The sequence below is a fragment of the Cynocephalus volans genome, chromosome 1, assembly GCF_027409185.1.
Source record: "Cynocephalus volans isolate mCynVol1 chromosome 1, mCynVol1.pri, whole genome shotgun sequence".
NCBI classification, from domain to species: domain Eukaryota; kingdom Metazoa; phylum Chordata; class Mammalia; order Dermoptera; family Cynocephalidae; genus Cynocephalus; species Cynocephalus volans.
Window position 1 is genome coordinate 182,997,585 of NC_084460.1, and position 17,055 is coordinate 183,014,639.

General features: G+C 40.8%; 1 protein-coding gene across 1 annotated transcript in view; it reads right to left on the bottom strand.

The window, feature by feature from the left end:
* Positions 1-1,722: 1,722 nt before the first annotated feature.
* The window catches only part of SETD4 (SET domain containing 4), a 28,820-nt gene continuing 13,487 nt past the window's right edge, over positions 1,723-17,055 (bottom strand). The window contains exons 4-12 of the mRNA XM_063114391.1: positions 14,488-14,525; positions 12,263-12,351; positions 10,010-10,439; positions 8,242-8,416; positions 6,634-6,715; positions 5,885-5,965; positions 3,360-3,483; positions 1,946-2,111; positions 1,723-1,795 (exon numbers count right to left, since the gene is read on the bottom strand). Coding sequence (XP_062970461.1) covers positions 1,977-2,111; positions 3,360-3,483; positions 5,885-5,965; positions 6,634-6,715; positions 8,242-8,416; positions 10,010-10,439; positions 12,263-12,351; positions 14,488-14,525 — 1,154 coding nt within the window. The 3' untranslated portion in view covers positions 1,723-1,795; positions 1,946-1,976. The remainder of the gene's footprint in view (positions 1,796-1,945; positions 2,112-3,359; positions 3,484-5,884; positions 5,966-6,633; positions 6,716-8,241; positions 8,417-10,009; positions 10,440-12,262; positions 12,352-14,487; positions 14,526-17,055) is intronic.

A 17,055-nucleotide genomic window follows, 5' to 3' on the forward strand; every position in this document is an offset into this window, starting at 1 on the left:
GGTGGGGGGTGGTAATCAAACCATAAGGAAAAAATAATGGCATTGGTTAAAGTGTACCACAAGGAAGCCGCCCCTCAGAATGATTTCATAAGAGCATGCCAAGGAGACAGGGTGTGGCCCGCTAGAAACAGTGGTTTACCCCTCAAGCCACAGACTGCCCCACAAGGGGCCACAGACTTCTGGCAGGGGGTCTGTGATTTCCTATATAAACCAAGCACTGTCTACGAAGTCTTATACTACTGTTCCTCAAATAAATGTAAAGCTGTTGTAGATGACAAAATATTTTTCATTTGTAAATGTTTCTGAGTAGCTGCTTTTTGTCACTGTGAATTTTTTCTAATCACTGACAACTAAGCACAATTACCAAGTGGGATCTGTGAAGTTTTTAATGTTCAGGGGGGCTTCCATTGTGAAAGGTGTAAAGGAGTTAAATATATTCAGGTCTTGAAGGTCCACTAAATGGGGGGCAGGAAAAAGAAATTCTGATATAGCACAGGGGTCAGCAAACTATGGCCACCTGTCTTTGCAAATAAAGTATTATTTGAACATGGACATGCTATTTATTTACATATTGCCTACAGCTGCTTTGCCGTATAGTTGGGACAAAGACCATATGGTCCAGAAAGCTTAAAATATTTACTGCTTGGCCCTCTACAGAAAGAGCTGGCCAACTCCCCATATAGCATATCATGAAATATTCCAGTCATTAAAAAATAAAATCAATACAAACTACATATATGAACAGAGGCTGTTCAAGATACAATGAAAACGTTATATCTAAATGCTGACTGCCTTCTGAGGCAAGTGGCTCCCATTCACTTGATTTCGTGGAGCTCCACAAATGAGAAAGAAATGTGAGTGCTGGAGAAGAATGAATCCCCAAGACAAAAAACAGGGCTCTGGGCAACAGCAATGTCTACTGGGGATGTCTCTTGCACAGGACACTCCCAACCTCTGTGAGTCCTGGTGTCCCTCCAGGGCCTGACCCCCTCCATCACTTATCCAGGGGGTCCCCTAAAGCCACAGACGGATGACAGTAGTGGAGGGAGTGCACCCTTCTCCCCACACTGGGTCTGAGAAGGATAAAAAATAATACAGAGTAAGGACAGAAGCCAAAATGTCACCTTGACCTACACTGAACCCGAGCCCAGCAGACACGCCCACCAAGGCACAGCTTGGCAGGACGGGGCATGGCTCCCCAAGGGAAAGGCCTGCCTGGGAAAGACGCCACCAGAAAGCCGGTAGAACCGTGTGTGGACCCAGTCCCCCCTCCCACATTAGTAATCACACAAGCCCTGCCTGGGCGTGAGAAAGGCCAGGAGCACGTTTAGGGGAAATTCCCTCCACCGGGAAGGCCCCTCAAACCTACTCCAGGCTGTCCACCCAGGGAAGGACGGGCAGCTGAGGGTGACCCTGGCTGGGACCCAGGACTGCCATGCCCTCCCCCACACCTGCCACCCAAAGGCCCCCACAGCCAACTCGCTCCTTAACCCGATGGTATCAGAGCATCTTAAAAGCACAACTTCTTGCCCTTTTACAGCTGCTGAGTCAGATAAGAAGCAGCCCTGCGGGGACAGACCACACACAGAGTCCAGGCTGCTCCCGGCCCCTCCTCGCACTTCAGCACTTAGCGGTACTTCCTTCGGTACGCTGTTTGTTTTCTAGGGTATCAGAAGTGCCATTAGGATGGCACATCCATCTTCACTCACAGCTCCACAATTCCCAGAAGTGTTCTGCCCCTGAAGATGTCCTTCAATGTCCTCAGAGCGGCCACCACTCCACCCATGAAGACGCTCTTAAAGGTCAGCATTTGTAGAAAAAGCAAAAGGAACAGGATTAAGTACATAATTATTTAATAGAAACTATTCATTGACTGTAAATGATTCTACATAAAATAAACTTAATTCACCAAACCTTAGCGTAAAAATGTGTAAGTCACACCCACCATAGGAGGAGTCAAATGCACTTAGGTGAAGTCAGGTGAAAGCTGTTTGCAAACTGTGTAGGATCTCAGCAGATGCCTTGAGAATCTTTAGCTCTTCCGTCCACAGCGTTTCCACCAAAGTTAGTTGGTTTATCAAAGCCACTTTTTCATCCTTCATATGAGAAACCTGAAAGTCATTTTTAAATTATTTTTTGTTGTGGTAAAATATAATTATATATCATAAAACTTACCATTTTAACCATTTTTAAGTGTACAGATCAGCAGCATTAAGTACATTCACATTATTGTACAACAATCACCACTATCCATCACCAAAACTTTTTTTTTTAATCACCCCAAACAGAAACTCTGTAACTATTAATAATTCATTCCCCTCTCCCTGAACCCATGGCAACCTCTATTCTACTCTCAGTCTCTGTGAATCTGCCTGTTCTAGGCACCTCATATAAGTGGAATCAGGCAGTATTTGTCCATCTGTGTCTGGCTTATTTCATTTAGCATAATGTCTTCAAGGTTCATTAAAATTGCTTTTTTAATCCCAGTCATGTTTTCATACAAATGAGCTGTTTTCTCATTAAATTAAAACATTTACTAAATAAAAACATAAAGGGAAAAAATACTTGGAAATCTACTAAGAAATCATGCAATAATTTTTACCTATTAAAAGGTATAAGCAAAGATATGAAATCAGCCTAAGTGTCCATCAACAACGAAATGAATAAAGAAAATGTGGCATGCAGACAAAGTGGAATACTATCCAGTCTTCAAAAAGAAGGAATCCTGTCATTTGTGACAACACAGATGAACCTGGAGGACACTATGTTGTGTGAAATAAGCCAGGCACAGAAAGACAAATACTGCATGTTCCCACTTACATGTGGAGTGTAAAAAAAGCCCGAATTCATAGAAACAGAGAGGAGAATGGTGATTAACAGAGGCTGGAGGCCTGGGGGGTTGGGGAGATGTTGGTCAAAGGCCACAAAATTTCAGTCAGCCAGGAGGAATAAGTTCAGGAGACCTAGTGTACATCGCGTTGACTGCAGTGAATAACAATGTATCATACACTTGAAAATTGCTGAGAGAGTAGACTTTAAGTGTTCTCACCATAAGAAAAGATGTGAGGTAATACATATATTAAATAGCTTGATTTAGCCATTCTACAATGTATACATATATCGAAACATGTTGTACACCGTAAATACATACAATTTTTACTTGTCAATTAGAAATAAAGAAAAAAAATGTTTTAAAGGTGTAGGTACAATGTTAACAATCAAAAATAGAGATTATGTCAACATTCACTTATATGAGGCACTAAAAGTGCTCTTATAAAATGTACTAAGACTAATAACATGCACAAAAAAAGGACTTCTCAAAACACTTCTTTAAGAAAATGATTCAATATTCTACATACCTTTTGAAGCATAGCATTAGTCTCCTCTATGAAATAATAGCATATTTTCTGGGCTATGTCCAAACTTGTCTTCTCATTTGTATCTGAAATTATTTCCCCAAGAAGTACTTTTTTCCAGCAAGTACTAGAACCAAAATGTTCAACAAAATCATTTCAGCAGGTTCTCAAAAAATAAGGACAACTTTTACACTTCAATACAACACACAAACTCTTCTTCTATTTTTTCAGAAGCATAACAAAACTCACTCCATAAGCAAATTCCCTAAAACCTCCACTTGCATTTCATGTACGGAAGCAGACAAGGTATACAAGGAAAGGAGGAGTAACCGAGGATAAAAAGGGAATTGGGTGCTCTTTGCAGGCAGGGATTGAATTTTATTATCATGGTAACCCTGTGTCTGTCACTTAAGTAAGTGCAGTCACATCCACAAGCCGTGGGAACAAAGCAAGAGACAGCAGGAAGGCGAGTCCACAGCCCAAAGGCTATATGACTAAGGGGCAAAGGCGGGAGAGTTTTCCTTCTCTTCGAGTGACAGTCTTTCCTAGAAAATGGCAAACTGAAACACATTTCACATAGTAAGATGCCCTAAACATGGAAGAAGAATCTACAGCCAAGGCTTTGTCTACATGCAGGTCAATTTAATTTCATACCATGAAGGACTATAGGAAATGGGGCGCAGTGGGCAGGTGGGGCCAACTTTCTACAGGCAGAAGAGTCAGGGCGGGCACGAGATTGCTGAGAAGAATGCTGAGCCAGAAGGTGGCAGAGTCAAATCCATTCACTGGGAAGAAGCACTAAGCAGGGAGAAAGAGGATGGGGGGACAGAGCCAAGATACAGAGAATTTGCAAGTGGAAGTGGCTTAGATGGGGAAGGTAAGATGGCTGCCGTGACATCCCAAAGGAAGTGTACAGAAGCCAGTTAGAAATCCAGAACAGATGACAAGACACAACGGCAACAGTCTTAGACATCTTCAGCTTAAGAGATGATGCTGAAGCCTCAGGAACAGATGAGTTCTCAGGAAAGAAGAAGGAAATGACTAGGTGCGAGACACAGTGTTTCATGGACAACTATCACCTCATTTAATCCTCACAATTGCCTACCAAAGAAAGCATTATCATCCCCACATCAGACTCAAAGAAAATGAGAATCAGGAAAGTGGGGGAAACCACCCTAGGTGACAAAGCTAATGAGAGGCAGAAATAGCACGCGAACACATGTCAGACAGACTCCTGACCTCATGCTCTCTCTGCCCCACCACCCGGTTAGAAGTAACTCACCAGGAAGAAAAGAGGCCTAAGGATGACCTCTGGGAAACATCCAGTCATTTTATTTAATTTTAGGCTGAAGTGCCGAAAAGAACTCACACCTTGTTCCAAGAAGGATTTAAAGGCACTGGCACAGTACACACAAGATAAAATAAAACGGAAGTCAGAAGTCGAATGAATGGGGAAAACAAAACAAAGGAACGATGAGAGGAGGAAAGATAAGACACAGCCTGGAATAAATCAGTGAGAAGTCGCATGCCTTAAACTCCTGTGCATTTGGACGGACCACAAAGGTGCCTCTGAGTTTTCTAGTGAACAACGGAAAGAAGGAAACATATCAGTCACAGAATTCACACTGTCTGTAAGATAAAAACACACCGTCTGCTGAGAATAAAAACTATTTCTGGTGTTGAGACCATGAAGAAATTTTACTCCCTTAGTTCCTACTGAAAAGGAAATAAGCAATATCACAAACAACCATAACAGGCATCACTGAATAAGCACCAACTACTCCCAGGCGCTGTACTAAGGGATATTTCTAGGTATTATCTCATTTAATCGTCCCAACCGCGTGAGGATGGGCTTCGCCATCTTTGGGAAGTCCTCCCTAGACACTGGGAGCTCCAACACGGAGGCTGTCCTCCCTGACAAGGACCAGGCCGAAGGAAACCCTGCGCTGGGCAGAACACAGTTGTGCATGCTGACAAGCAGCCACTGGGAGTGGGACTGACAGCCTCACAGGAATATTAAAGAGCCTGACCAGGATACCTGTCTACACCAGGGGCTCCTCTACCTGCCTCCCCCATGGAAAAATCCAGGGTCTCCTTCAGCAGGGCTTCTGAATCTGCCCCAGGGCATGACCAGGAGGGGCTGTGGTTAGAAGCTCTGCCTGCTCCAAGGAAAAGCTAACTCCTCAGAGACTCTCCTCTGAACAGTGCCAATGCTCACACTTTTAAAACTATTTACCCTGCACGACAAGCATCAGGTCACCAGAGGGAAAATATCTGAGTAGAAACTAAAAAATTCTCAGAACCGTGTACTCTGATTATGATTCTAAAAGCAGAATTCCAGAAATGGTTAAAACTTAGACATAAATACTCACTAAGTGCACAAATTACATAACAAATAAGCAACTCCAGCAAACAATGACATTCCTTTTTCCCCTCAGGTTGGGCATTCAAAGGCAAGCCAAAAAAAAAACCCCAAAGTTATATCCAGATTATAACTACAGGTTAAGACCAATACATGTGGAACTTACAATTTTCCGGCTTCCAGACATAACAATTTAAGAGCTGTAAGTAACCTCCAAGATGGTCCATCCCATCCAAATGTCAAATTTCTAAAGTAGGAAAACAAACAACAACAAATCCATCAAGTCAGTATTTCATGACCCCAGGCAAACTGCTGAAGAACCAAGCATTTGTTTAAAGGGGCCGCTAAACATTATGTAACCTGTAATTTGGTGAAAAAGACGAGAGAAAAATAAGTCTGCAAATACTTAAAAATAAAGCCTAAGTTATACGAAATTCTCTCTTCATGTTTTAAAAGAAAAAAACAGTGAAAGCTATTTTCTGATCAATTTTTGTAAAAAGCTGAACTTGGATGAGGTGGCCACAGCAAGACCGCACACACCATAGTTCATGGTGAGATGATTTATGAAAAATCTGGATTACACTGGTGATCAAACAAATGGCAGCCGCCACAGCCAGCTTGCACTCACACAATTAATGGATTATTTAAAACTTAATTTAGCTAGAAAAGAACATTTGAAAGGGAGAGCCTCAAACCCCATTCATCCCATTTGGTGTGGAATCTCCCCCACACTCCTTGTGTCCCGCCCCCCCCAACATCAAGCACAGTTTTACTGCACATAAGTGCTCAATAAATACTACCTGTCATCTGATACAGAGTCAGGAGGTACCTTACGTCTATGGAAACTCTAACCATCAACTTTTTCATGAAAATCTCCTAAAGGAATAATTTCGACAGGCAAAGTGAAACACTTACTCTATAAAGCCATGATCCTTTAAAATGGAAATCTTTTTGTTCACTTGTTTATCGGTTGATGGAAGATATTTAACAAGTATTTCTACACACAAAAAATCAGACAGAATTAGAGTAATTCAGACAAAAGTATGTCTTGCCTTCCCCTCTCACTTTCCTTGCCTTTAGCAATCAAAACATATATAAACGATTTTGTCTAATCCATACAAAAGAAGCCTATTCTCCAAGTCCAAATTCAATGAGATCATTATTTAACCCCTGAAAAGCTGTAAGAATTCCAAGGCCAGAGGACAAAACATTCATAACCTTAACTCGTGCTCCCACTAAGCAAATCAACCAACAAAATCAGGTAATTAAGACATTAGCCTAACTGATGGAAAATACAACCAACAAAAGTACAGCCTCTATAAAAACATGAGAAAATCTTGTGACACTGAGTTTTTAAAAGCCTCATTCAAAATAGTCTGGACATCAGTGCAACCACAAAAAACTTAAAGTGAACATGTAAAAATAACAAAGCTATTTGGGGGAGTAGGGTAATGAGGGACTTTTCTATTATTTTTAAAATGTAAAAATAACTAAAATGTATTTTTGTTCAAATTAATTTGACAAATTAATATTACATGGTCATTAATATTAAAGCTATCAAGATTCTGAAAATACAAATGTACTTCAAAAAGTTCATGGAAAAATAGCATTAAAAAATACAAATCTTTCCATGAATTTTTGGAAGTGCCCTCATATGAGGCCAATGTCAAAGCTAGCTTTCTAAGAGACACAGAAAGACCCAGTTTTTGCTTTCCTATTTTTATTTTGAGAAATAACCTTATTATTCTGCCTACAGGATGCAGGAGTATCACTTTGACCAAGTTTCTACTTCCATTCAAACTTATATTAAAAATAATTCAAATCACATACTTGGTAAAACTCTGGCCATTTTTTCATGGCCTGGAAAACTGCTCTCTGCTGCTTCAGCAGGGGAAAAATCAGTCTTCTATACACTGTTTTTATACTACATTTGGGATTTTTACATCATAACTTTAATGGCTAAACTATTATTTTAAAATAGTAGTATTAATGATGGCTGGTTAACAGGTAACAAAAGAACATAAGTGAAATCAATATCTCATCATGGCATTAAACTCCAAAAACAAGGACTATGTATATAATAGATTAATTCTGTGATTAGCACAGTGTCTTACACATAGTAGGTGTTTAATAAATATTTTTTACTCATTGCTCTCTAATCTTATCCCATCTTTAGTGACAGTGACAATGTCTCAGTACAAAACTTTCCATTTCCTTCTATCTATTAATACTATTCTTATTTCCTTAGTAGATTTCCTTTTCTTCCATTCTATCTTCTGACCAAATGCAATACAACTTTTCTCTTCTTATCCTCAATATCAATCAAAGCTTTGTTGTTTTCACTTTAACATTGACATTACACAGTCAGTAGGAGTAAGGCTAGCCCTACCTAGGAGAAAATAAACGATGTATATGTATGTTTTAAGGTTTTGCTATTTTTATTAGAACTGAAAATAACCACATCTCTAAATGGGAAAATAAAATTATGTCATATTAATGATTAAGAAGAAAATCGATTCCAACCTCTTGAGACATAAACGCAAGCATGAGGATTACGAGTGGAAACAAATCCATAGTCCAGAAGCAGCCGGTGGTTATCATGTGGGCCATAGCAGATGAATACCTCTTCATGTTTTCTACAACTTGATGCCGTTCTAATTTCATAACAGCGGGTTTCCTCATTAAATGCTGCTTTTACCTAGAAAGGAAAATTGTTAGAGTTTTTTAAAGCAAAGCATAAAACTAAACAGCTGACTCAGTTATTGTTTTAATTTAAGCCAGGTGCAGCTTTTAAACACTCAACAATGAACTTAACCATATGTGGGAAAAGGCCACTCCTGCCCTTCAGCCTGTTTCTTTTGCCTCAACTTCACCCTCTTGGTGAGGGAGAGAGTCCCGCTCTGGGGTTCTGAGGATGACCAAACACATGACACCCAGCACTGGACAGATGAGATCGACAGCAGTTTATCAGTCACATAAACTGAGCGCCTGGGGGAGGAAGACACAGCAGTGCCAAAGAGCTTTATCTGTAAAAAGCCAGAGAGTACATATTTTAGGCTTTGCCAGCCCTATGTGGTCTCTGTGGCAAGTTGTCGTTTTATTACAATCCTTTAAACTGTAAAAACCAGTCTTAGCTCAAGGCCCTCTGGCCACATGCCCACAGGCCTTAGTCTGTGGTCCCCCTACAGTAGTAGACTATGAAATCTCTGGTTTGAAGCATAATTGCACCAAAAGCCCCAATAAAAATAAAGTCACACCAACGGGGACTGACTGAGTCCCTCTGTCTAGCATCCTACACAGCCCTGACATTATTTCAACATCAACCACAGACAAACTCATCTAACCTCAGGCTCCTTTGCTTCAGATTGTTAAAAATGCATCTTTCTACAAAAATAGGGGGATTGTCCTGGGGCTAAGAAAGCATAGCAGGACCTCCCTAAGCTCTTTGCTCCCTGGCATGTGGGCTAACAAGGTGTCATCAGTCTTCTCACGGTGGCATGTCATGTGAAGGGGACAACACAGGCACAGATCTTAGCCATGTGCCTCCACAGTGTACCCCAAATGAGTGACAGTTGAGCTGAAAGATGGACTCCCCTTTTCCCTCCAAGCCAGGCCTTGACCCCATCATGCCCTGCAAATACATTCATCTCCTATATGTGCCACGTGGGGAAATGACTGGGGAAGAGGAGATCTGTGATCCTACCCCAAAACGAGATTCTTTTATGATTTCCCAGACCCTGTTCCCCACAAATATTCATCCATTCAGTAAACATTTACTAAACACCTACTAAGTGCTAGGCCCTGCCCTGAGCACTGGGGTTACAAAGAGCAACAAGACAAAGTCCCTGCCCTCAGAAACTTCAGAGTTCAGTGGGAGAAGGAGCAAGTCAATGAGTGATCAGAGCAAAGATAAATGCTCTAACAGTTATGCCACCAAGTGTAAAAGGGAAGGGACAGGGAAGCAAACTAGACCTCAGTCCCCGTCTGAAAGGAGGAAGGAGAACTCCGCACCACAGGTCACTGATAAAGGCAGTCCAGGGGACATGGCACAGAGATCTGCAGGCCTGGTGAGCAGAGTAGTGAAATGGGACAAAGAAAAAGCATGAAAGGAGGGACAATGGGGTCAGGAAGAAAGACAGGAGCACACCTGACAGCAGGTTGGTCTAACAGGTTTATCTGAAGCCAGCTAAATCTCTCCCTATGGTTTTGCTCACTATTCAAAGTCATGGGTTCTTCATGTTGGAATCCTTGCTATCAAACCAGAACATGTGTCCCCTTGTCAGCTTCTCACCTGGACGTGTGGGCTATGATTCAGCAGGTCAAGGTATGGAGCAAGCACACAGGTATCTGGCTCTGAAGAAAGGCATTCCTGCCGCCTGCACCTCAGATACACAGCTCTGGTGTTGACAGTGCACCAAGCCCACAGGAGGGCACTGTAGCTGAAGATGCTGTCAACAGCCTCTGCAAACAGAGGTTGCAGGGAAGAGAAAAAGTCTCTGGAAGACGCAAAGAACTCCTGCACGCAGGCCCTCTGCTGTTCGGCCTTTTCTTTTAAAGGTTTGGGTAGAAGATTCACCACTTCTGGCTCCAAACAAACAGGGCAGGTGTAAGCCTTAGGTAAGATCTCCAGGTAAGGCTTCCAGAGAGACCTGTCCCCCGCGTGCTTTTCTGAAACTAAAAAGGTGCACAGAGCCAGCAGAGGAGACAGAGGAGGCTTCCACCTTTTAAAATTAAAAGTCAGTTTAGAGAAATTATTTTTGTTCAAAAGATGAAATAAGCAAAGCAGTTTGTTTTGCTGCCCAGAAAGATTGCTCAAACTGCCAACACACTCTGAGTTTACTCAGTGGACCCAAGAGAGTTCCTTCCTTCCCTAAGGCTTTTTCTCTCCAGAGCACACCCCCAAAACAAGAGCTCTGAACAAGCCATATTTATGTCAGAAAAATTGACTCACAAACCCAAGTTCCAGGTTGTCTGCAAGAAATTTCTTTTTGTGAAAAACTTCTTTGCTTTCAACGTGGTTCTCCAGTTTTAAAGCTTTTGACATAATTCATTTATTTCAACTGGACAGAGATATAAAACATGATAGGGGAAAAAACTGGTGGAAAGAACTTCGACTTACACCATCCATTATAGTAACCACTGGAGTACATGTAGCTATTAAATTAAAATTTTAATTATCTAAAATTAAATAATATTTAAAATTAAATTCCTCAGCTAACATTTCAAGAGCTCAACAGCTATCTGTGGCTAGTGGCTACCATATTGGAAAACACAAAGTAAAAACCTTTTGTCATTGCCAAAAGTTCTATTGCATGTCACTAACTGAGACCAAAAATTGAATATGCTCATTATATATTTGTTGCAGTTCTAAAACTTTTATTCCTAAACTTACCTGCTTTATTACAAATGACATATAATAACAGAGATGCTCTTCAAGTTATAATGGGGTTATATCCCAATAAACCCATTATAAGTTGAAAATAGTTAAAATGCATTTAATACACCTAACCTACCAAACATCACAGCTTAGCCTAGCCTACCTTAAATGTGCTCAGAATACTTACATTAGCCTACAGTTGGGCAAAATCATCTAACACAAAGCCTATTTCACAATAAAGTTCTATTTAGGCATAGAAGAGAAGAGAGGAATTGAATATCTCATGTAATTTGCAATGGTTTCTCACCATCATAAAGTCGAAAAACCTTAAGTTGAACCATCATAAGTTAGGGACCATTTGTATTTTTCTTGTGCACAATTATCAATAAAAAGATCTCATGTTGCATGAATGTAAAGAAGTTTTCATTAATCCTTCAAAGTTTAGACTTATATTACCAAACATTCTACTCAAAATTTCAGAATGATCAGAAAATATTAATACTAAGAGCATACTTGCCTCTACTCAAGCCTACAAAGGTGCATTAGCCCTCTTCCCAAGAATATGCTAGGGGAAAAAAGAGTCCAAAATTCACCTTGGGTTATGAAACAGTACAATCTTGCAACCCTCATAATTTAGAAATCCCTTCTGCTGAGGCTCTCACCCACTCTTTCCTCAGAGATGCCCCAAAACAAAGGCCTACCATAACTTGAGCCAGAAAATAGAGCTCAACTCCCATATCAGCCTCCTCTCTTCCATGTCTAAATAAAACTAATGATTTCATAATGTCAACAACTCTTCATAGTTGAAGAATTCAAGCAAGTACAATAAGGGTAAAAATAAAAATGAGATTAACATTTGTCAAGACCCACTACAATGGAGGAGAACAGGCTATGATTTACATATATTATCCCATTTAATCTTCATTTTCTAGTTAAGAAGGGATCAGGATTCATTCCCACATCCTAGGCATCTCATTAAAAACCTTAAAAATGCAGTCTATGATGAATTAAGAACAAACTTCCTAGAAAAGAGTAAACCTTTCAGATATTTATTAGCTATCCAAGGGGCTAGGTCCTAATGACCTGTGCCTTAGATGACATAGTTGCCAATGAGAGACTCTCAGGGAGAAGCACTTGCACCAGATGAGTATGCGTGTGGTCACTTACTTAGTAATGTACACCCCTAAGTAGCTTCGAATCACTGTGTCCGTGGTGAGCAGGCAACTCTCGGGCAACGAAATAATAATCTCTCCTTCCTTGCCAAAAAGAAAGTAAAGTTTAGGATGTCCATGTTTTGGGAAGGACCTTGAGGATGAGCTTTGTAAAGCTCTGCACCATAATCATCTACCAAGAACCCAGTATAACCCAACCACAAACCACCAATGGACTCGCTCCCAACTCCCTGAGTCAGCAGATACAGAGCTACTCCAACACTAGATACTACAACCCCAGAAGGAAATAAAGGTTAGTTACATGATCAATACCCACCACCAATCTTTCACCAGAACAGAATGTGGAAACACTTTGACAACTCAAATCACATTGTTCCTTTACTTTCTTATGCTAGAAAACAGTGCTACCTAGGGGAAACAGGCAGAAACCACGGAGAAAATTCTGTCCAGTGAAACCCAAGTGACCAGGCAATGGTCTACTCTCTACATAACCTATGCTAACTAGCTAGAGAAAGGGCAGCCTACCTAACACAATGAGGATCTAATTCTACTGCTTGCAAAAACATAGTTTTCAGTTTCTCCCACTGAGACAGAACAATAGATAGAAAATTTAAGATGTAAAGTAACAGACACCAGAAACAAATACAGCAATAAGAAGCCAGATGTAAGATCCTGCTCTCATTTTAACTGGCATCTAAGTTGGTTAAAAATCTCAGCCAAAAATCTTCTGGGTTCAATTTCTGGTGTCCTCATCTGTAAAGCAACATTAAGCTGGATGATCACTACAGTTCCTTCCAGCTCTGACATCCCATTACTTTCTGATTTAAAAAAAAACACTTAATAAATGGTCTATCTCTTGATTGGGGCATATCTCTTTACCATCAAAATGCATCATACTCTACACTTAAGATCTGTGCATTTCCCTACAGGTAAAATATGTCTCAATTTTCAAAAAGTTTAATTAGGAAGTCATATTTGAAAGTACACATGAAGCAAATGCTAATTATCATTTCATGATCTAAACAAAAACTAATTGTTACTGCTGTATATATATGAAAGATATATTTCTCCTCCCCAAATTCTACTACAGAATAAAGTCAATTTATACCTTCCTCAAAAAATAAAAATATTGCACAAAAATGTGAATGTACCTAACACTACTGAACTGTACACTTAAAAAAGGCTAAGATGGTAAATTTTATGTTACATAGATTTCACCACAATTAAAAAATTTTAAATAATAAAAACATAAAAACAGCATAATAAAATTACAACATTAAAAGGTACCATACTTTAGGTTAAACATATATATATAGTTGAGTTTAAAATAAATTAAATTAAGGAATTAAAAATAAAGATAATTTTTAAATAAATTTTAAAAAACCTTTAAAATAAAGGAAGGATTTCATTTCTAGCTTTACAGTAAATTGTGCATTAAGTATCCTTTAAAATAGCACAGAAAGAACTAAAAGGGACCTTAGAGATCATCTACACCATTTACCTCATTTTGCAGGTGGAAAAACAGATGCCAAGAGGATTAGGAGTCTTGTTCTGGGTCCCACAGACAGTAGAAGGTCATCCTGGGACAGGGTCCAAGGCCTCCTCCCACCACTTGCCTGGGTTCTACTAACCATGCTATGCACAGCCTCTCAGATGTAAAATATGATCTGGTTTATAAGATTTGTATAAGACTGCTATTGCCTGCCCCACACACCATCTCTCCTCCTCATTAACAGAATCCCATTTGGGGAGGCCCTCCCCAACCAGCAGTTAGCCAGGCTGTGTACCTGACCGCTGGCCACCGAGAGCAGGGCTAGAATTTCCTTAAAGTGATGAAGCCTGCCCTTCCTCACCCCTTGCTCCCTCCTGCTGCTCCTGCTCTAAGAGCCTTACCCTGGATCTGAGGGTGTGGGGTTCTCTTAGGGATCTAACAAAGAGCTGGAAGGAGTATGGAACTCTGATGGCCGTGGGACTGCCTACTCCAGCCTTGTTTCTATGAGAGCAAAACAAACTTCATGCTGTTTCAGCACTGTGACTTTGGGCTTGTCTTTTATATGCAGAAAACTTAATCCGAGTTGACAGAATTGTATTCTAACACATCCATTGGATAAGTAAGAAATGCCTGAATGTCTGAAATAGTTTTAGTTCACTTGATTTGAACCACAAAAACAAAGCAGCAAAATCAACACTGGGCTTCAAGGATAAAATAGAAATTCTCACCTGCAAGGATGTTCTGCTCAGCAGCCCTCTTCCTGTACCTAGCAAAGCAAAGACGGAAAAAGGGTAAATTCTACTATGCCTTCAAGGTCCTTGTAGTGGATTGAATTATGTCCCCCCAAAACTCATTGAAGCTTGAATTGTGTTCCCCAAGTTTTATGTATTAGAAACTTAGCCCCCACTGTGACTGTTAAGAGCATGGGAAATCCTATTATGGTGATTGAAAGGTGGAGCCTTGAAGAGGTTACTGGATTGTAGGACAGTATAGTAAGTGAATGGATTAAAAATGGTGGTCAGGGGTGTGGTTCAGAGGGCTTTAAAAGAAGAAGAGAGTCTATCTTTCTCTCTCTGCTCTGTTTCCACATCTTGCAATGTGAGTCCCCTAGGTCACTGTCGCCACCACCAGATGGACTTTGGACTTCCCAGCCTCAGAAACTGTGAGCAAATAAACTTCATTTTCTTTACAAATTACCCAGTTCCATGTACTTTGTTACAGCAACACAAAATGGACTAATACAGTCCTAGACACCACTTAGAATAAAAAACATGAATGAATTTCAAAATGATACAAAGCTGATGCTAGGAGTCTCACAGCCTTTGACTCCCAGGGAAATGGAGTCTGGAAGCTATGATGGAAAATATCCTGACCTCTTTGTGGGTTCATAATCCTTGAAGGGCTAAGTAAGCTTCAGAATTGGAACTTAGAGACCACCACAGATTTTATACAGATCTGCTCCTGGGTCTCCTGCAGGAACCTTCAAGTTGGACTCTCTCCCCTGGGACCTACCAGCTGGCAGGGAGAAGGGCCCTACTCCTAATGCCCACCCAACCTCTGAGGCCAGCCCTTCAGGCCACCTTTACCCACTCCCAGACTCAGCCTTCCCCAGTAATGATACTGATTGACTGGCCAGTAAACCCCACCCTGGTCCCACAAAGCCTGCAGCCTACCTCCTCCCCTCCCTGACCAGGTAACCCATTAGCTGGGCTCTCCATAACCTGGGTGAGTGTGGATGAGCCAGGGCCAGCTGCTCCTGTGAGCCAGAGCTCTGGCTGGAGCAGTCACAACAGTAACTTCAACAGCTGCGCTGTTAACACTCCTCCAACTTACAGAAGTTCAGCCCTTCTTGCCCAAGGTTCCCCTCCTGGAACACTGTCAGATGGACACTAAAAGGATGCTCAGATGACAGCTTTTCTGTGAAGCACAGGTATTAAATGACCATAAAAGGCCTAGAGTATTAATCTCTCCATATTCATAGTTGTTGACCTTTTTTCTCTCAGCTGAGAGGGAATATAAGGCAGCAAAAAATCAGTCACTACAGGACCACTGCCCAAAGTCAACACGTCTAACTGACTCATGAGAGAAACTTTACACCCATCAACTCACTCAGCCAGGGGCACAAATGGGAAATCATTTATCTTGGGGGATATATGAGGAAGTTAATTTGCTCAAAGTTAAATTACCTAATGTGTAATTGAATAATAATTTTAATGGCCAGGGAGAGCACTTGGTGACACATGCTTTAAATCTTCCATAAGGTAAAATGTCTACAGCCCGTCCTATGATGCAGAACTTCAGGGCCCTAACTGCCCAGCTGTCTCTGTGCTACAGAAGACACCAAATGCTTTTGAAGAGTATCTTGGTCCCCCCTGTGGTTATCTCTGGCCCAAAGGCAGTGCTCTGTGGACAGAGCATAGTAGCCCTGCATGTAGGCACAAATCCATCACAAGCTGCCCAACTTTCATGAGAATGTTCCAGAAGGAAATGTTAATCTATCCTCCATAATAAGCTCTTCAATTTCCAAAAAAAAAAAAAAAAATGTTAATCTATCTCAGCTCAGGTGCTATTGAGGGATATAGCTCTGCAATTAACCGGCCACATGGAGGGCTCCTCCTCCAACACTTAAGGAGCACAGCTAAAGCCAGCTGAGGGACAATATTAGCTGAGTCCTCCCTAAGGGTTCTTGTCCTCGAGCCACACTACCAGAAAAGAAGCACCTCAGCTGGGTGGCTGGAACCTCCCTTCCCCTTAGAAAACTATCTTTACTCATTGGAGCCATGGGATAATCTCATCGGCCTGCTTGGTTTGAAAAATCCCATGAAACCACCATAGGGATGTTGTTGAGCACATCAGTCACCATATTACACATGACTTTACTGGGTCTTTCCTGTAAGGACCCAGTGAAAGCCTTTCCCTCAGGTCTAAGTTCCCGGAACACCTGCACTTCTGCTGAGTAGACAACTTAGTTGTTTTTTTTTCACAGAACACTAAGATTCAGGTCATTGATCATATCAATTGTATGAGCAGCTGGAAAATGAGTCAAATTTGTGGCTCACCTCTGACAAGTGTACGAGATTTTATAATCATGTCTTTTATGTGTTATCCTTATTCTTGGCTTCATCTTATTTTTCTGTTCTCATTCTCCATTGTTTTTTTTACAAGATTGATATAATTAATGACACAGAAAAATAATATGTTATGAAACAAGCTGGTTACAAGTAGTACATAGAAGATGACTTCACTTTTAATTAAAAAAAACTAAAAAGTATTAACATGCATACAAAAAACTGGAA